The sequence below is a fragment of the Dermacentor andersoni genome, chromosome 4 (assembly GCF_023375885.2).
Source record: "Dermacentor andersoni chromosome 4, qqDerAnde1_hic_scaffold, whole genome shotgun sequence".
NCBI classification, from domain to species: Eukaryota; Metazoa; Arthropoda; class Arachnida; order Ixodida; family Ixodidae; genus Dermacentor; species Dermacentor andersoni.
In genome coordinates this window covers 43,616,127-43,637,360 of record NC_092817.1, presented here as the reverse complement: position 1 = coordinate 43,637,360, position 21,234 = coordinate 43,616,127, and the positions used below count along the sequence as shown (strand labels likewise).

Here is a 21,234-nt window from a genome sequence, read left to right as displayed (position 1 = left end):
CTGTCCGACCCGCCGGCCGACACTGTTGTCCGACCCCGCTGGCCGGCATCGGTTCAACGAGGTCTCGGACACGGCGACACACGCTTCCGCCGGAACTGTAGGCTAATCATAATCCACCGATCCATAGATATAGTGCATGTCGCCTATGAGGCATTTTGGGACATTGTCACGTGTGTGTGCCGTTATCTGTGTCGTGTTCGTCAATACAAGTCTGATGTGTGTTTTTGCTTTCGCGTGCTGCTTCTCCCTTTTCCTGGAGTGATCCGGCCCCAATAACATCACAAACTGGCGAGCCTGCCAGGATTCACTCGTAAATACAGTGAAAGGGGGCAGTTTCGCTTGAGCGCAGACACACATTAGTAGACGGCACCATGGATTTAGAGAAAATCACGGCTATAGGACTCCAAATAGGATTGTCAGGCGCAGAACTTCGCAGATGGATTGAGGCCGAACAGGCAAAACAAAGGGACGAGAGAGCTGCGGAGCGAGAGGCAGCGAAGGAAGCTGCTGAATTAGCGCGCTTAGCTGACGAGAGGCAGCGTGAGATCCTCCAGCTAAAGCTGCAGCTTCAGGAAGGAGCTCGGAATGTACCGGCAGCGGCTTCTGAAATTTTGACTGCGCCCAGCACCTCCTCGTCATCCCTCAATCCACAGAAGTTACTTCCTTTGTTCGACGAGAAACGCGATGACTTACACGCGTATATACAGCGATTTGAGCGCATAGCAACAGGGCAGGACTGGCCACAAGAAAAATGGGCTCTTGCTTTGAGCATGTGTCTGACTGGGGAAGCGTTAACTGTGATCGGTCGGATGACTGCCACCGATTCATTAGATTACCCGAAGGTAAAGAAAGCTTTGCTACAAAGGTTTCAATTCACGGCTCAAGGCTACCAAGAAAAGTTTCGTAAAGCACGAGCAGTAGAGGGCGAAACGGGAAGACAGTTAGCAGCAAGAATTTCAGCCTATTTTGACCATTGGATTGAGATGGCTAATGTGCCTAAAACATATGAAGGTCTACGAGATAACATGATCTCTGAACAGTTTCTGCGTTGTTGTGAGCCAAAGCTAGTCATTTTCTTGAAGGAGCGAGAGGGCAAATCCCTTGACGAACTGGCTAGCTTGACGGATCGCTTTCTTGAAGCGCAGAACTGGACAAACCTAGGAAAGGGTCCCGATAACACAAAGGATTCTGGTGGAAAAAACATTGAAGCTCCCAGGAAACCGCAACTTATGTGCACCCTTTGTCATCGGTTTGGACATTTGGCTCCTGACTGCCGTGCCCCACCTAAGCGTATGCTGAAGTGTGAGTTGTGCGACAGAACGGGACATACAGCTGAAAATTGCCGAACTCGGTACGGGGACAACAAACCAAGTTCTGCGTGTGCATTCACCGAATCTCGACAAGTCCGGACTCGTCCAGTGAAAGAATCAAAGCATCCAGGAAAGAAGACTCGCCAATCAAGTGACAGCGAGGACAAGAACCCTGGGACTGCTGTAACTTTCCTCATCGACGGGATGCCAGTGGTGGAAGGCCGGCTGCTGGGAAGAAGTGTTCGTGTACTACGAGACACCGGTTGTAATACCGCAATTGTCAAACGAGAACTCGTTCCAGAGATGTATATGACGGGAAGAACGAACAACGTTGTTCTTTTGGACGGCTCAACAAGTTACCTGCCTGAAGCTGTCGTACAAGTGAACACGCCGTATTTTTCAGGCAAGTTAACAGTGACATGTATGGACGAGCCCCTCTACGACCTTGTTCTGGGAAATCTTCCAGGCGTCAGAGGACCATATGATCCAGACTCTGACTGGAAACCCCCCGATGCCCCCAACGAGGAGTCGTCGTCGATAGGGATGAAGCGTAATAAGGCGCCTAGGAAGCATTACCATGTATCGAGCGTGGCTGAAGCAAAAATTGAACAAGCACAAGGCAAGATTCGTCCCTTGTGCGTTCCAACAATTGTCTTACGTGACGTAACAAAAGACCAACTCATTGAAGAACAGCGCAAAGACCCGACGCTGAAACATAGTTTCGCCAAAGTGAGCAAGTCGTTTAATTCTGGAAAGGGGCACAGCTACGAATTTGTCGAAAAAGAAGTACAAGAGATGTTGAAAATGGGTGTCGTTGAGAGATCAAAGTCGCCGTACCACGCGCCAATTGTAGTCGTAAAGAAACCGGACAACACTATTCGGCTGTGCGTCGACTTCAGGGAACTAAATAAGATACTCATCCCGGATTGCGAGCCAATACCACGTATTGATGTAGTACTTGCGTTTGTGGGTCAAAAGAAGTTTTTCTCTAAGTTTGACTTCACTAAGGGATATTGGCAAGTACCCATGTCTACCGAAAGTCGAGAAAAAACTGCTTTCTCCAGCACATCTGGGCTCTACCATTTCATCTACATGCCGTTTGGTATTAAAACGGCCCCTGCAGTATTTGCGCGCCTCATGAGATCCGTACTGGGAGGCTTGGCGAACGTCCATCATTATTTCGATGACGTTGTCGTTGCCACCGATACATGGCAAGAACACATAGATACCCTCAGACAAGTCTTTGAGAAAATCAAACAAGCCAACCTCACAATCAAGCCAAGTAAATGCGAAATAGGAGAGAGCAGCATAACATTCCTGGGTCATCGGATTGGGAAGTCTAAAGTTGAACCACTTCTCAAAACACTAGACAAGATTCTTGCTACTAAGCGTCCTACCAACAAGAAAGCAGTGCAGTCATTTCTTGGCCTGACCGGCTACTACAGGAAGTTTATCCCGAACTACGCCGAACTGACCAAGCCGTTGACGGACCTTACAAAGAAAGGGCAAAGCAGTACTGTTGTGTGGGGCCCCACTCAAGAAGAAGCGTTCACGACACTAAAGAGCAAGCTCAGTGAGGCTCCCATCCTCCTTGCTCCCAACCTTTCGAAAGAGTTCGTGCTGCGCACGGACGCGTCCAACACAAGCCTGGGCGCAGTATTGCTCCAAATAGGAGACGACCAGGTGCTGCACCCTGTTGCTTACGCTAGTCGTAACTTATTACCTCGAGAAACCCGGTATTCGACAATTGAACGGGAATGTTTAGCACTCGTTTGGGCTGTACAAAAATTTCACATTTACCTATATGGCAAGCCTTTTGTTGTTCAGTCAGATCACCAACCCTTACAGTACTTAAATTCCGCCAAGCACGTCAACAACAGAGTGTTGCGTTGGAGTCTCATTTTACAGGAGTATTCCTTTACTGTTCACTATATAAAAGGTTGTGACAATGTCGGAGCTGACTACTTGAGTCGCGCATAATCACATGTTATATAACAAAATGCGATTGGACAATGCGACCACTCAAGAGCTTAGTCTTATTTGAAAGCGAACAGACCTGTGCTATTTAACTGAGCGCAATGCCCTGTGAACAATGTGTTGTGTGCTCATATGAACAATCGGACAAACGTACATGACAATTTTCCTTTTTATTTTTTTTCATCCCGCGTCCATGTGTTAGAATAGTTGTAAACAACTTTCTCGAAAAGGGGGGTATTGTCATAATATATGGTACGCGGGAGTGGAAAGCTTAAACATAGGAAGGCAGTGCGCCGTGCGGGGGCGAAGAGGACACCGGCTCTTTGCAAATACCCGCGAGAGAACCATCATCATCATCATCGACGCCGATTTGGGAGCGTCGACAGTGGCGCCTCGAAAAGCGTGGCGCGAGAGAGTGTGGCCCGTGGCCCGTGGCGTGAGCAGTGCGCGAGGTTCGGCGGTCGACGAAAAACAGCTTCCTCGCTGGGCGTCTGGCCCATAGGAGCTATCGCCGACCGTGCCAATACGCCACACCTGAAGCAACACTGTCGCCCGCTGGGAGGTTACCTCGCCCCGCTCTTCCGCTGGGCACTGGTCCAGGAGAGCTGGCGGTCCGGAACCGGGGCGCTCGAGCGTTCTGGTGAGCGGCCACAGGGCTACCCCGCCAGCTGTGGACGCGACCTGGTGACTGCGGCCGGCTACCTGAGCCCCGCGAGGCGGTCCGACCGGCCGTCCAACCCGGCTGTCCGACCCAGCCGACCGTCCCGGCCGTGCGACCCAGCTGTCCGACCCGCCGGCCGACACTGTTGTCCGACCCCGCTGGCCGGCATCGGTTCAACGAGGTCTCGGACACGGCGACACACGCTTCCGCCGGAACTGTAGGCTAATCATAATCCACCGATCCATAGATATAGTGCATGTCGCCTATGAGGCATTTTGGGACATTGTCACGTGTGTGTGCCGTTATCTGTGTCGTGTTCGTCAATACAAGTCTGATGTGTGTTTTTGCTTTCGCGTGCTGCTTCTCCCTTTTCCTGGAGTGATCCGGCCCCAATAACATCACACCAGCTACCCCTTTTCGTTTAACGAATAATCTCGAAGATCTCAAGCTCAAGCAAACAAACAAACGACAATTGTAAGCTAACTGTAAGAGTTCAAATTGTATATGATAACTCATAAAACTTACAGAATAAATGTTAATTAACCAAGTAGCGTTATTCTTCTTTTCATTACAAATTTTTTCACTCCTTGAAGCGTTTCACCCATATAAGATTTCCTTTTACTTTTTATCAGTTAGGCAACTTCGTTTCTTCATTTTTATGGACCTAGAAACGTTTCAAGCAGTGTGTTTTTCTAACAAAGCTTGCATGAAAGTAAACCAGATCGTGGATGTTTATTTTCTTAGAGGCATCTCAGCGTGCCCTGGCAAAAGTGACGAAAGGTGGTTTCTCAGGAAAGACAACTTAATTCACAATGCTCTCCAGGAAGCAGAATCCTCGCAACCTCATCCGTTACTTAAACAGCAACTCAAACGTCTGTCATCCGTTTGCACCCCACATAAACAAACAAGTCTTTCCCCGGCGAAGGCTGCAACATTGAAGGTTGGGCCGTAGGATGAGTCCTCGTGCGCTTCCGGGCCACAGAAGTGCTTCCGTTATTGTGAGCTTCATTTGTGGCGTTGTTAATCAAATTGTAAACTTTAATGCGATAAAATACAGAGTGGGTCATAAGGAGCAGCGTATACATGGGGCTCGGGTTCATTTTGATCAACTGGGGTTCTTTAACAGGACTGACAACTGGCCAGAATGTGTTATGAGACATTGACGGAAATGAAATGGTCATGTTTTATACTGATAAAAGTGATAGAACTGTTTGCAATTTAAGTAAAAAATATAATCTTAAATCGGCAAGGAGAGAGAGAGAGAGAGAGAGAGAGGAGAGGGAGGGAGAAGTCATAAGGACAAGGTAGGTTTAACCAGGCTGAGCCCTGTAGGTTAACCAGCACTGGGGAACGGGGAAAGGGGATTGAAAGAGGAGAAGGAAGAGAGAAATCCGCACTTTGCACAGTTACACAGACAAGCGTTCATCGCTGAGTTAGTCACAGGTGGTCATACAGGCTGATGCATTTCAAAAAACGCAGCAGCGCCTTTGTAGCCTTGCCCATATTAGACGCACGAGGCCATGGGCCCAAGGTCAAGAAAGTATCAAAAACCAGTAAGCTAGGGACGCGAACTGGCGGTGAAGCCTTGGTACTTCGGATGCACTGGACTTAAGTCAGCTTGTTAATTACCACATGCTTATTGATAAAAATTGCAGTTCGCATAATATTAGCCTTCTGCTCTTTATTTAGGGCGTATTACGAAGTAAAATAATCCTCGCTAGCAAGCGGAGTCCGCCTCCCTCAATGCATGGCGGCGCACGTGACTGCTGCTGTACGCATGCGAGATCCTGAGCACGATTGCGAGCTAAAATTCTAAGTTCCAGCGCTCGCTCAAGTCTTCAAGAGACGACATGCTTCGGAAATCATAATTGCACGCATGGCTCTGGCAGTACTCTGAACTGCGTGCCACGCGTAAAAGCGTTATTTCACCTTAGAAGACATGGCTTGGCTACATAACACCCTTAACTTGTTAATGACCAGCGTTCAAGGTTGGACAAGATACCACGAAGAAATTATTCTAGAAGTATTTGAACTTTTCCCTAAACCTGAATCGCCGAACATCGGCTTGATAAACAAAATAATACTTTCTCGCAGCTACGATCGCCCTTGGCCCCTGGCAATACTCTGAACTGCGTGTCATGCGTAAAAGCATTGTTTCACTTTAGAGGACTTGGCTTGGCTACATAACACCCTTTACGTGCTAAGGATCAGAGTTCAAGGTTGGCCAGGAAACCACGAAGACATTATTGCAGAAGTATTTGAATGTTTCAGGAAACCTGAATCGCAGTAACATCGGCTTGATAAACAAAATAATACTTTCTCGCAGCTACGATCGCGCCTGGCCTCTGCCTTCCACCAAAGCCGGCATTTAGTCGCTATCACGTTCATATATCACTGTTTCCTGCATGTTTCCAGCGAACGGCTACAACCTCACTGCAGATTAAAAAAAAAAATTGTGATAAATAAACGTGCCACGCCTTTCCGCGTTACCACTGCATGATTCCACACTCTGACCGGTAAGCTTTCCGTTGTATTGAAACATTCATACCATAAAAATGTGTTGTCATTCCCTTAACGTACGCCTAATTCAATATACATGCGCATATTTGCATTTTCGCCTCCATTGCAACGCAGCCGCTGCTGTCGGGTGTCGAACTCACCACCTTGTACTCAGCGGCGCATCGCCTTACGCACTCAGCTGCCACGCGACGGATTGTAGTGTGGTTCTTGCATGGCTTTATATGCTGTTGGCCAGCCACCTTAGCTCGTATACAGTGTGCTGACGTCGCAGCAGGAGTGGCACACTACTGGTGCAGGTTGAAGAGTATTAGTTATAGACAGGAACCGCTTTAGCTAAAAAGAAGTTGGCACCTTGAGAGACCTGCATAACGACCTTCGGCTCTGTCCGAAGGGTGCATCTTACTTTATCACGGCACTTTTTCTGTTCAATTAAAGAGTGCGATTAAAATCAAGCGATTCCATAATAAAGATATAGTATTGACTCTCTTATGCCACCGATACCCACACATGGAATATCAAGTGTGACGTAGTGCTCGTTTGTTCATAGAGTGATGAGATGCGGGAAAAAGCCACCGATAGACCGGCTATCCCAACGTGAGGAGTAAATTCCAACGACAAAGTAGGGAAAAAGCAAAAGAAAATAAGGAATATAAAAAAGCAGGAAAATAAATAGCCATAGGAATAGAGCATCACTTAACTCAGGCATAATATACCATACAGAATATGTATAGCCAGAGCGCGCTGTATTGGCCATGTGGGAACGCTCAGTCACAGCGCCCGTTAGCAGAACCATCGTTACAAGAACCACCAGAACCAGCAGATGCTGGTGTCGCATCTCTCTGCTCCTGCCCATCAATACATCGCAAAGCGCTGATTTTCTTGCCCTTATAGCTGAACACAATGGGCTTGCTGTTGAGGCACTAATGCACCCTGGTAAACTCATCAACAATCGATTTTATTTCGTTTCCATGTTTATATTAGCCGTCAAGATTACATTTCCTGTATCGAAACCCAGCCTCCATCTTGGGCTCCAGACATGATCACATGACCTGCAATTTGACTTTTTCTTTTCTTCGTTGCTCACTTAGCCTTTTCCCCTGCTAACTCTGTGACTTGCCTTTCTATTCGTCTCCTGCCCTGCAGAGCAGCATGTAGGCGATAATACGCAAGCTGGACACTCCGCCTTACTTTAAAGAACTTTATCCATCTCTCTCTGTCTATCGAAGCTAAACGAAGAACAACCAATTCAATGACTGCTCAATCGTTGGTATTGCACGCGCCAACATAGAGGCGCAATTAGATTCCAACTCCGAGCAATAGCACTCATACACCCCGCAATACCCATAGAAAGAATGTTCTCTAGCACCGGACTTCGTGCGAGCCATCTTGTTCAATTTTGCTGCACTTCCACTCCCAATGGAAGAAGAGCAGGAGCGTCGGCAACTATTCTTGGCATTGAAGCAATTTTCTCATCTTAAATATGCAATTCAAAAAGAAGTCTTCGTCTACTGTTCAAGAACCAGAAAACTTTTGTAATAGCAAGTCCTTTGAGAAACAGGAATTGTTATTTCCACTACGATGACCCTTAATCTCGTTCAACTTGAAGTAGAACTGATCTTATGTCAAGCGAATCCAGGACTTCATCTAAGCCTACGGCTGAGGTCTGGGGCCTGCGTGATCAATATTCGACACAAAGTCCTCCCACGTTCTAATACTCTTTGAAGCTAATCAATGCCAAATAGATGGAACTTCGCAATATCCCTTTGCAAATATCCCTTTTCATACAATGTTTAAGCAATCCCAAAGTTCTGTAACGGGGAACAATGCGTCTTTACCGTCACAAATATATATATATATATATATATATATATATATGTGTGTGTGTGTGTGTGTGTGTGTGTGTGTGTGTGTGTGTGTGTGTGTGTGTGTGTGTGTGTGTGTGTGTGTGTGTGTGTGTGTGTGTGTGTGTGTGTGTGTGTGTGTGTGTGTGTGTGTGTGTGTGTGTGTGTGTGTGTGTGTGTGTGTGTGTGTGTGTGTGTTAGATCAAAATCGTTATAGCACGAGTACTTAAAATAAATGTAGAAAGACAAAATTTAGGCACGTGTCCTTTTTCTTCTTTTCTTCCTTGAAAGTGCGCACAAATACCTGCGGTGTAAAGAAATCAGACGACAGCATTTAGGATGGTCAGAGCCATTTACCAATTTCCCGTGTTTTCTATCCTCTCTTTGCTGCCCTTTAATGTGCGAAGTTTCAAAAATGGAGGCTTCAAAACTAAGCCACGCTTCACCCCCTCGTCCGCTCAGCTGAATTTCTTATTAATACTGGAAACTCGTGCTATTTGTGTAGTCAGACACACTGGTGGACACCTCCTCATCTTTCTTGCTATGTATTACCCCTGCAAAACGCGCCTGCTATTCTTTTCCTTTTCTTCGCTACATTTTCGGAGAGCGTATTGCCACATATTTAGGGTCATTTCGTAGAACTATGCGTTCCAAAACCATCTATCGTTTAATTTATTTCGTAGGGGCACCTGTCGTCCTCGCGCGCCTTCATGTGAACCTTGGGACTAGAAATGCTACGAGGACGGCTTCCAATATTCCATACCCGCGCTTCACACGCAACGGTTTGGCTTGTTGGTGAACACTGGCGGTGCAGTTGGGGGAGCGGGATAAAAAATAAAAACACGTAGAAAACAGAGAGATAGAACGGGGGGGGGGGAGGCAAGAAGGTTAACCGGAGGAGATTCAGGTTTGCTAAATTGGTTATTAAAGAAAGAATACTGGCTATTTTTAGCAAAGGCAGTGCTTCATTCACGTGCTTTTATAGCTTCGCATGCACACCACTCACACTGGCACGGTGGCGCAGTAGCCATGACGTTCTGCTGCTGAGCACAAGTTCCCGGGTGCGATTCTCGGCAGCGACGGCCGCATTTGGATCGGGCGAAATGCAAGAGCGTTCGTGTAATACTTAGATTTAGGTGCACGTCAAACGAGCATGGGTGGTCAAAACTAATCCGGAACGCTCCACTCTACGGTATCTCCCATAGACCCAGGGTTGCTTAGGGACGGTAAACCCCATGCATCAATCAGTCACATCAACCACGATGCCTCTCCCTCTCCCCCTTGAACCTTTCTATTAGCAGTCAGTTGTAACGTGCGCTGACTCTTTCAACTTTCCTGTCCTTGCGTTTTTCTTTGTCTCATCTACATCATGCCTCCTCAAAGATTTATTTGTGCAATATAATAACCGAGATAATGAGAGATGATGTTCCATTTTGCCTAGGTTATCACTAGGATGACGGGAGTGGTGGATCATTTGGAAGGAATTGAATCGTCTGAATAACGCGAGAGAAAAAGAAATTCACCGGCGATTACTATATATACTCCACAATGCGAAACTTTAGCGAAGCCCTATAAGTGTTTCCATTACGCAATATATTTAGACAAGGAATCTGAGAGATACATGCCGCAGAGTCGGCGATCGTCGAAAATCTGATCTGCGGGTCAACCACGTCGGCTTTTATACATGACTCGTCGATGGTTCCAGTGTAATTGCTAGTGCCACGGGGCTTCCAGAAAGTACTACACAATTAGCTTCGCGCATACAATGAGAGTACGAAACAATCGCAAATTTTGACTATCCAAACACGCGCGAGCGTGACCAAACCGTGCAAACCAATACAAGCTCGAGCGAGAGCTGACACGAGCAGACGATAATACGCAACGAGCGGTCCGGCTGAAAGCAGGTACGAGTCCACATTGAGCGGTCAGATGGGGCCGCCTGACACCAGTTTCCCGCTCGCACATCACTGCTGTTCGCGACTCACGTCCTTCATCCCCCGCTCCGCGTTCGCTCTTTCATCTTTCGCTGTGCTCACTCGCTCGGTTACGCCACCGACGCCGACGCTCGCCTCAGGAACGGCGCTACGAGCTGCGCTGGAAAAGTTAGGTGCATCAACCATACCGGACGCTTTGGGCACAAGGCGGTGAGAGAATTAAAGTTATATTATACGAGGGTTGATCCAGAAATAAGGTTCCCAAAGAGGTCCAGCCACACGGGAAGGTGCGAGGCGAAATCAGGCAACACTGCTGCGCGCAGCTGTTCCCCAACTCTCGGTTTACCCCGGTCGCGCTTCGCTGCTCCGTTCATTCTTGGCTCAGCATCCGTCAGATATGGAGGTTCCCAGAACCACGGCGAGCACGACTGGCAGCCGGTGTAATGCTTCTTCACGACAACGTCCGACCTCACATCTCCCGTCGAACACAGGAACTTTTGACAAACTTTGGGTGGAGTGTCATGCCCCACCCACCGTACAGTTCATACCTCGCGTCTATGACTATCACTTGTTCCCGAAGTTAAAGGAACATTTGCGTGCCCAACGCTGCCGGAGTGGTGATCAAGTCAAAGAAGAGGTGAAAAGCTTCCTCAACAAGTTGGCGGCGGAGTTCTGCGACATTGGGATACAGAAATTGGAGCACCGTGTATAAAGATGCGTAGGAAAACGTGGCAATTGTGCAGAAAAATAGAGCAAAGTTTCATCTTTCCGATTATGTAAATTGCTATGGGAATAAACAACGTTGTCTATTTCTAAAATAGATGGGAATTTTATTTCTGAATCAACCCAACCTGCACCTTTTGCCTCTGTAAGTCGAAGTGACAGTTTACCCCAATCGACGGAAGCTGATTTTTAACGTAATTGTGCAAGCGTAGCCGGATTAGAATGAATTTATACTTACGCGATCTTCAAGCAGTGGACGCCTAGAAATGACGCTACGTGGAGCATTAATCGCAAGAAAACTCTATGTGAACAAGCCCTGTGGTACTTCGCTCTTCACGTGGCGGTGAGAGAAAACTCTCTGTCAAGACGGAATTTTTCATCGTGTGGGCCACTCGCGGGCCTCCATGTTGTCAAATGGCGACGTGCTATCGCTGTTGGCGTTAACTGCGAAGGAGCCCGACGTGACCCAGTTTTTTTTTTGCCTCCGACACCTGCTTAATGAGTGTCACCAAATGAGATCACGGTGCTTCGTAAACGAATTATGCGCTGCTGTTTTCTCTGCTCGAAGGTCGTAAAGGGACAGGACTTGATAAATACGACGCTTGAAGCTCTGACAGCGTCTCTCTAAAGAATCTTCTCCTTCTGTAATCGCAAGAGTGCTCGAATGCCGACTCGATATTACACGACGATAGGTTTTGCGTGTCAGCGCGGTGAATCGACAGCGCAGCACGGCATTCTCATCCAATAACAAATAGTTCCAAGGAGAACCGCACGCCGAAAGGCTTGCCTGTCGGATTAGGGGACATGCCGACAGCTTTCCTTGCACTTCGCGCGCAAGGCTGACAGAACGAGTTTTCGTTTAGCCATGAGTTTGTATGCCTGAGGCACCGTTAGTCGCACGAAAGAATTGCTGTTTCAGTATATGCAGGTGAACATCACTTATCACTCTCAAAGAGTTTTCTGAGGGTGCAAGTGCTGTCACTTGGCAGCAGTGACAGCTGATCGGCGCAACGCTAAAAACTTGATCCCTGTACTGCAGATATCGCGAATCTTGCTGACCACCAGGAGCCTTGGTCTGCTTGCGTCACTTCCTTGACGGTCCTTCCGCTGAGGACGTCATCAGAACAAGCGGTACAAAAGCCGGCTGCCTTCGCTGGACCGACACTTGGCAGCAGTGACAGCTGATCGGCGCAACGCTAAAAACTTGATCCCTGTACTGCAGATATCGCGAATCTTGCTGACCACCAGGAGCCTTGGTCTGCTTGCGTCACTTCCTTGACGGTTCTTCCGCTGAGGACGTCATCAGGACAAGCGGTACAAAAGCCGGCTGCCTTCGCTGGACCGACACTTGGCAGCAGTGACAGCTGATCGGCGCAACGCTAAAAACTTGATCCCTGTACTGCAGATATCGCGAATCTTGCTGACCACCAGGAGCCTTGGTCTGCTTGCGTCACTTCCTTGACGGTTCTTCCGCTGAGGACGTCATCAGGACAAGCGGTACAAAAGCCGGCTGCCTTCGCTGGACCGACACTTGGCAGCAGTGACAGCTGATCGGCGCAACGCTAAAAACTTGATCCCTGTACTGCAGGTTGGTGTCCAAATTATACATGCTTTGTAACTAGATAGTTTATGCTGTCGCTGCTGCCTTTCTGTGTTGCTGTGTATCTATTGTATATTTATTGTACCTTCTGTCCACTGGTACTGTTCATTTGCGAAAACATGACCAAATCTACAGCTGAAAGAGAAAGCCGATGCGAAATCCGAGAACTTCGTGCTGAAATGAAGTCTCTCGTGGACAGTGTTAAATTTATGAGCGATCAATTTGAGGACATGAAAAAGAAGCTTAGAGAAGCCACAGAAGATAGGGAAGCCTGGAGAAAGGCGAACGAAAAGTTATGTGCTAGGTGCATGGAAAATGAAAATGTTATTCAACAACTTCAGAAGAGGGTTGTTCAATCAGAGCAATACTCGCGCAGGTCCAATATAGAAATTAAGGGACTTGTGCAACAGGACAATGAACACGTTACTGAACTTGTTGGGAAAATTGGTGATGCGCTGGCTGAGCCCATAACTTCTTCTGACATTGAAGTCTGTCACCGTGTGCCCACCCGAGAAGCTGGAAAATCTAATATAGTTGTCCAGTTTAAGAGCAAACAGAAGAGGGACAGTGTTCTTGAAAAAGCGCGGAAGGCTAGGTTGCGAAACAATCAGGTTGGAATTCCTGATGATACCAGAGTATTTATTAATGAGCACCTCTGTCCGACCTTGAAACGTCTTCTTTCGCTGGCATTAGCAAGAAAGCGCGAATGTCAGTGGCGCTTTGTCTGGACGCGAAATGGTAAAGTACTTGCACGCAAGACTGAAGCCAGTAGTGTTGTCCACATTGCCTCAGAGACTGACCTTCAAAAGATTGCCTAAACTGCAGCGTCTAAAGAAGTTAAACTTTGCTCTCTTTTGACTACACGATGTATCGTGAGTATAGCTTCCCAAGCGAAATTTCTCTGCCCGCACACGCAAAAAACCTTTCCGCGCTTCACGTGAATGCGCGTTCACTTGCCTATAAGCACGACATAGTAACTATGTTTCTAGCCGAGTTTACTTTTCCATTTGACATTATCATGTTCTCTGAAACATGGTATCAGGAACACAGTGAAATGCTGATCATAGATGGTTACAGACATTTCTTTATTAATCGCACCGATAAACGTGGGGGCGGTGTAGCATTGCATGTCAAGCGTGGCATACAGTGTGATGTGCTTGAAGAATTCACCTGCGTCACGCCACATTACGAAGTGCTAAGCGTTAAATCTGACAATAACCTGTTTGTTGTGATGTACCGACCACCTACTGGTAATATATCTAATTTCTTAGAATTTACTGAAAAGCTATTAGAGCATGCTACTTTTCACAATTACAAAGTGCTTCTTGGTGGTGACTTCAACATTAACGTGCTTGATGAAAGCGCTCCAACTCGTGCAGTAACCAATGTGATCAATTCTTCCGGTTTCTGCAGCGTTATTACACCTACTCGCGTGACACCATCTTGTCAATCAGGTCTCGACAATTTCATTGTTAACGCTGGTGCAGAGATATACACAGCCGGGACTATCAGCTATGATATCAGTGATCATTGTCCGATATTCATAATATGCTCATTTTATATTCACGAAAGAACTTTACCTGATACCACGTTCAGCTACAGATGCCTGTCAGGCGAAAATATGGAACACTTTCGCGCACTTGCTTTGCGCACAGACTGGTCTTCTCTTTATAACAATAAAGATGCTAGTCAAGCGTACGATGAATTTCTATCCATATTCAGTCGCCTATACAATTTGTCTTTCCCGCTTAAAACAGGAAAGGTAAAAAAACGCATTAGAAAGCCGTGGGTGCAACCACAGCATGTTCGAATGATTAACAAAAAAAATAGGATGTTCAATAAATTTCTGCGTATGCGTCAGCAAAGTGATCTCGTTGCATTTAGGAAGTTAAGGAATACACTAAATAAAGAACTGCGAAAAGCTAAAGCACTCTATTACGAGAGCCTTTTTGCAGCCGTGCAGAGAAAAAATCCAGAAAAGACTTGGGCAATTATCAATGATGCAATCAGACAGGGGAATGTGAATCGCAGTTTGGGTGAGATAACCGTGAATAATGAAAAGGTTTCGGGCATCCTCTTAACCGAACGTTTCAATGAACACTTTGTGAACATGACGGCATCATCAAATAACACGGTCAGTGGTACTACTGTTAAGAGATGTACGCACAGCATTTTTCTCGAGCCTACTGACGATGCCGAAATTTGTCGTATATTTTTGGGCTTAAACAGCAATGCTGTTGATGCAGACGGCATTCAAATCAGACCTATAAAATTTGTAATTGATGTCATCGCAGTTCATCTCGCATTTGTGTTTAACCTTGTTATAGAATCTGGACATTTTCCAACAAATATGAAGAAAGCAAGGGTGTCAGTTATTTTCAAAGGTGGGAACCGAAATGACCTGGGGAATTATAGGCCTATTTCCATTTTATCCGCTTTTTCTAAGGGTTTAGAAAAACTGATTTCTGCATGCATTACCAATTTCTTTGCGAAGAATGACATTCTTTCTGATTGTCAACATGGATTCCGCTCGGGCAGGTCAACCGAAACAGCTTTGTTACGCCAAAAAGAACTAATAATTAATAATATTGATGCGGGCAAACTAACGTTGGGTATATTTGTTGATTATAGCAAGGCATTTGATCGTTTAAGTCATCAAATTTTAATAAGTAAACTAGAAGGATATGGTATCCGTGGCGTGGCAAATCGGCTCTTTCAATCTTATCTGTCTGGGCGGACGCAGTGCGTTGCTATCGAAAAATACTGCTCTTCATATAGGGAAATTAAATCAGGTGTGCCCCAGGGCAGCGTTTTAGGCCCGATTTTGTTTAATATCTATGTAAACGATATTGCTGAAATAATAAGTGACACATCCATTGTACTATACGCTGACGATACGAGCCCGTTTGTCTCTGACAATGATCTTGATAATCTGTTACAAAGATCTCGCAGTATCCTTTCTACACTGTCGAGTTGGTCTCGTGATAACGCTCTAACAATTAATCGCTCGAAATCAAAGGCCATATTGTTCAAGGCAAGAGGCAGGCGGTCTTATTTAAATGAAGAATTATTGTTGGATGGCGCGCCCATTGAGATTGTAACCAAATACAAAGTATTGGGCGTGACGCTGTCAGAAGATATGAACTGGACATATCACATTGAACAAATTATGAAATCATTGTCATCTGCCGCAGGTGCATTGTCCTGTTGCCGTCATTTTTTCCCAGAGAAAGTAAAGTTGTACATATATTATGCCTTGTTTCAATCACATCTGAATTATTGTGCGCTTGTATGGGCTACCACCACGAAACGTAATCTTCATGCGCTTCTTCAACTTCAAAAACGAGCACTTCGACATGTAGCGAATGTACCTTATTGCCATTCTACTGCGCAACTTTTTGAAAGTTATAACATAATACAAGTAACTAACATTTACGAATACAGGCTACTGTATTCTTTCTGCTTTGGCTCCGAAAAGTTTCAAATATTTTTAAAAAATACGTCACGACTTGAATATGACAGAAGTGATGCGCGTACCCGCAGCAAAAACAGGTGGTTAGTACCGTACAGGCGTACAAATTACCTCATGCAGTCGCTAAGGCACACGCTACCTTCACTGTTCAATAAATTTGGGAAAGAAATTGTTATGACAAATACCTTGACTCGAAAACAGCTTAGAGCATATTTTTGTAAAGAAATTTTTGAAATGTGATCTTTGTAATTATTGTAAATGTAACCCATTGCATTGTATACTGTATTTGTATTTGTACTGCTGCCATGTGAGGGCCTTCAGGCACATTCAAGCTGTATGTCGCAGCTTTTCGCCTGGAGGACCCCCAACAGGTTTCTGGAAATAAAACATTTTTGATTTTTTTTTTTTTTTTGAAAGTGCTCACTCGAAGCCAAGTTAAGGCAGCATTTGTGAACATTACTTGGACGTAGTCAAGTACCTTCTTATTAAACGCGTGTCTGCATACTTGTAGGTCTGGGGCATTCAAGTAGTTCTTCTCGACTGCAGCAAACGAATACGACGTGCTTAGTCCACATTTGCCTAACGTTAAGCGGCTAGTTGAACATAAAAACCGTTTTATTAACCTGACTGCTACTTGAGCACATTAGTTACAATTCCCATAATTACGATGAAATATAAAGAAGTTCTACTTTCAAACGACGAAGCGAATTTCAGACGAATTTCAGCTGTTATCGCCACGTATTTTCACGTAGTGGTAGTCTTTGTGTACATAGCCCTAAGCGACAAAAAAAAAACGTTGAAGCTGCGCGATTCTCTATATTCAACAGAAGAATCAACCTCCACCGTACAGGTTATAACTAAGTACTTGAAACTGTAGTGAATAGCCTATCGCTGATTACTTTAATTTTGAGCTTTCTGGTAAACAACATCTTAAACCCAATGAAAGCGTTCTAATGACGCGAATGCCAGGACACTAATAAGAGTTCCGCTTCTATATTTACTCTCGGTTGTACAGTAACTTTACACATGTAAGTTGTGTGGACATGGTACAGTTATCGTAGAGTGACTGCGATGAGCTAAGGATACGTGGCGTTACTCGCGTTTTCCAACGTCAGGAGTTAACATGCGCCCTTGGCAGCTGATTCTTGTGGCAGGTGTTTCATTGATTGATGGAGTAGCGATGCGCTTTGATTCTCAAAGCGACTCAATTGCTGTGAGATACGCCGTAATGAATATCTCCAGATTAATAATGACCACTTCAGGGATTCTTTAACGGGCGAAATAAACCCGAGACACGAGCATCTTACATTTCGCTGCAATCGGAATGCCGCCACAGTGACTGGTAATTGTTCCTGTGACCTCGTACTCGGCAGCAGAATGTCATTGCAACATGAGTGACTGCGAAAGATGGGCTTTTTCGTTCGCCGTGATGTCAGTACAACTACGTTCTTAATAGTGGCGTCACCAAAGTTTGAATTTGTCGCTTTTCTCCTTTTAAACTAGCAAACCCGTAAACGATTCGGTGTTTGCATATGTTATATATGCATTGCTTTCACATATTTCTAAAACTCAGCTTAATACTCATCTGAGGCAAGCAAGGCAAAAAGGAAACCAATAAAGAAAGTATGTAGAATAACACTTACGTTGCCGATTAAAGCGTTAATGGCGGATATTCTGGAAAGTGCTTTTTACATCGCAGAATTAAGTGCAAATCTTTTGCCGCAGAATAACATCGAAAATTTAAAGAGCTGAAATGTCATGTTGAGCTCACTCTTCGCTATAAGAAAACTGTCATTGTGAATATTTGTAGTCGTAGATGTAAACAAACGCATCTATATACGCTCTCAATGTGGTGAGGCCGGCTACTCTGTTGCTGGAGCTAACATAAATGTTTGCAGTGAGGACTTAAATAACACGTACACAGAAAGAGAAGGTAGACTGGACGAGCGCTAGGTGCATGCTGCCCTTAGTAACAAAATGATAAAAAAAAAAACACTAAGACGTGAACTCTTGCAACATTTACTGGAGATCACGTTCATTTGCAGTGCATTTCCAGCAATGCTGGTATGGTAGGCCATGACGCTGCAGGTAAACTGACTTTTGAGGTACACTGTAGTCACACTGCAGCACCTGTTGCGCACTCGCCACCGGATGTAAAGTGGCTTCTTTGCGGCCAGCGAAATGTGCGAGAAATTCTTGGACCCTGGTCGTTTATCAACAAAGAGATGTCATCTCTCAAAAGACTACAAGATTTTCTCGTGGACAGTGACTTCACTCTTTGTCTGTGAACAATATTCTATCTTCATGTATAATATTGTTACGGGACGGAAAACGCGCTCTTGTATTTACAGATGGAATTTAATTGATGAGACAGCATGCGTAGAAGAGCGATAGTCAAATTCTTCTTCGTCGTCTCCAAGACCACCATCCATGTTCTCTTCTTACATTACAGACTGTGGTATTAGCCCCGGCGGAAGAAGCACCTTATTGATGATCCACAGCAATAAAAAATGTGCTTCTTTTCACTGGTTCCAGAAAGGTAAAGTTTGAGGCGGCTGACGTGGATTATGTTAGAGGTGAAGGCACGGTGGCATCCACTGGAGACACTTCATATGTGGCAGTGGCCACCTGGCGCAGGATGCGGTAAGGGCCGTATTATCGCGTGACGGCGCTGCTCGTAACGGCACTTCTAGTGTGTCTGTGAACCACAGAGACGAAGGTGGGCAATCTGGTGTGCTTGAGCCCTTGTCGCTATGACGTCACGAGCGTACTCTGCCGGCTAGTCGATTGGGGGGGGGGGGGGGGAGGGAAGCAAAGCCTCGAAACGGAAGGTCGGCTCGCGACCGAATAGAAGTTAAAGGGTGAGTAGCCAGGTGTGTGGTAGCGCAAGGAATTATAAGCAAACGTGACAAATAGTAGTGCAGTGTCTCAGTCGCGGTTATCGGAGAAAACATACTTTGGCAGAAAAGTTCCAAGACAAAGGTAGTAAAAAATATACACTTGCACTTACTAAGTAATGATCCTAGCTCCTATCAAAGTAGTCCCCTTGGCTATCTATACACAATTGCTAACGTTAATGGAGGTTTTGAAAGCAAGCAGGGAAATCTGTAACTGCGATGCTTGTAAGCTCATTTGTCAAAGCCCGTTGGATATCTGCGATATCTTGATGAAGTTTCTTGATGAAGATATCTTGATGAAGTGGCAGCGGTGGCGTAGAGGTAGAACACCCGCCTCGCGTGCAAGAGGTCCGTGGTTCGAATCCCGATGCCGCGCAATTTTCCACCGGATTAAAAAAAAATCCGCGTGTTGATAAAATTGCATAAACAGGCCTGGAGTGTGGCCTGATCCCGGTGACCAGAACCGGTAACGCACTCCCTCACCAGAGCAGGATTGACCACCCTGAAGCAGCACTTGGCCACAACCTCCTATATGAACACAACAATCAAACCCCGGCCCTCAGTCCCCAGCAGCTGCGAAGCAACTGACCACGGCGGCGGTCAGACCTGCGACGCTGCAGAGGGTGCTAAGAATCCCTGGCTCCGGACAGGCCGCCATTGGAATATGAACCTGGCAACGTTTAACGCTAGAACGTTATCTACTGAGGCGAGTCTAGCAGTGCTATTGGAAGAATTAGAGGGCAGTAAATGGGATATAATAGGGCTCAGTGAAGTTAGGAGGCCAAAAGAAGCATATACAGTGCTCAGAAGCGGGCACGTCCTGTGCTACCGGGGCTTAGCGGAAAGACGAGAACTAGGAGTCGGATTCCTGATTAATAAGAATATAGCTGGTAACATACAGGAATTCTATAGCATTAACGAGAGGGTGGCATGTCTTGTTCTGATGTTTAATAAGAGGTACAAAATCAAGGTTGTACAGGTCTACGCTCCTACATCCAGTCATGATGACCAGGAAGTCGAAAGCTTCTATGAAGACGTGGAATCGGCGATGGGTAGAGTGAAAACAAAATACACTATACTGATGGGCGATCTCAATGCCAAGGTAGGCAAGAAGCAGGCTGGAGACAAGGCAGTGGGGGAATACGGCATAGGCACTAGGAATAGCAGGGGAGAGTTATTAGTAGAGTTTGCGGAACAGAATAATATGCGGATAATGAATACCTTCTTCCGCAAGCGGGATAGCCGAAAGTGGACGTGGAGGAGCCCGAACGGCGAGACTAGAAATGAAATAGCCTTCATACTCTGCGCTAACCCTGGCATCATACAAGATGTGGACGTGCTCGGTAAGGTGCGCTGCAGTGACCGCAGGATGGTAAGAACTCGAATTAGCCTAGACTTGGGGAGGGAACGGAAGAAACTGGTACATAAGAAGCCGATCAATGAGTTAGCGGTAAGAGGGAAGATAGAGGAATTCCAGATCAAGCTACAGAACAGGTATTCGGCTTTAACTCAGGAAGAGGACCTTAGTGTTGAAGCAATGAACGACAATCTTGTGGGCATCATTAAGGAGTGTGCAATAGAAGTCGGCGGTAACTCTGTTAGACAGGATACCAGTAAGCTATCGCAGGAGACGAAAGATCTGATCAAGAAACGCCAATGTATGAAAGCCTCTAACCCTACAGCTAGAATAGAACTGGCTGAACTTTCGAAGTTAATCAACAAGCGTAAGACAGCTGACATAAGGAAGTACAATATGGAAAGAATTGAACAAGCTCTCAGGAACGGAGGAAGCCTAAAAGCAGAGAAGAAGAAACTAGGAATTGGCAAGAATCAGATGTATGCGCTAAGAGACAAAGCCGGCAATATCATTACTAATATGGATGAGATAATTCAATTGGCTGAGGAGTTCTATAGAGATTTATACAGCACGAGTGGAACCCACGATGATAATGGAAGAGAGAATAGTCTAGAGGAATTCGAAATCCCACAAGTAACGCCGGAAGAAGTAAAGACAGCCTTGGGAGCTATGCAAAGGGGGAAGGCAGCTGGGGAGGATCTGGTAACAGCAGATTTGTTGAAGGACGGTGGGCAGATTGTTCTAGAAAAACTGGCCACCCTGTATACACAATGCCTCATGACCTCGAGCGTACCGGAATCTTGGAAGAACGCTAACATAATCCTAATCCATAAGAAAGGGGACGCCAAAGACTTGAAAAATTATAGACCGATCAGCTTACTGTCCGTTGCCTACAAAGTATTTACTAAGGTAATTGCAAATAGAATCAGGAACACCTTAGAC

At 45.9% G+C, this 21,234-nt stretch overlaps 1 protein-coding gene across 1 annotated transcript in view; it reads left to right on the top strand.

Moving 5' to 3' along the window:
• Nucleotides 1–371: 371 nt before the first annotated feature.
• Nucleotides 372–21,234, top strand: part of LOC140217227 (uncharacterized) — a 35,143-nt gene continuing 14,280 nt past the window's right edge. The window contains exon 1 of the mRNA XM_072287599.1: nt 372–2,993. Coding sequence (XP_072143700.1) covers nt 372–2,993 — 2,622 coding nt within the window. The remainder of the gene's footprint in view (nt 2,994–21,234) is intronic.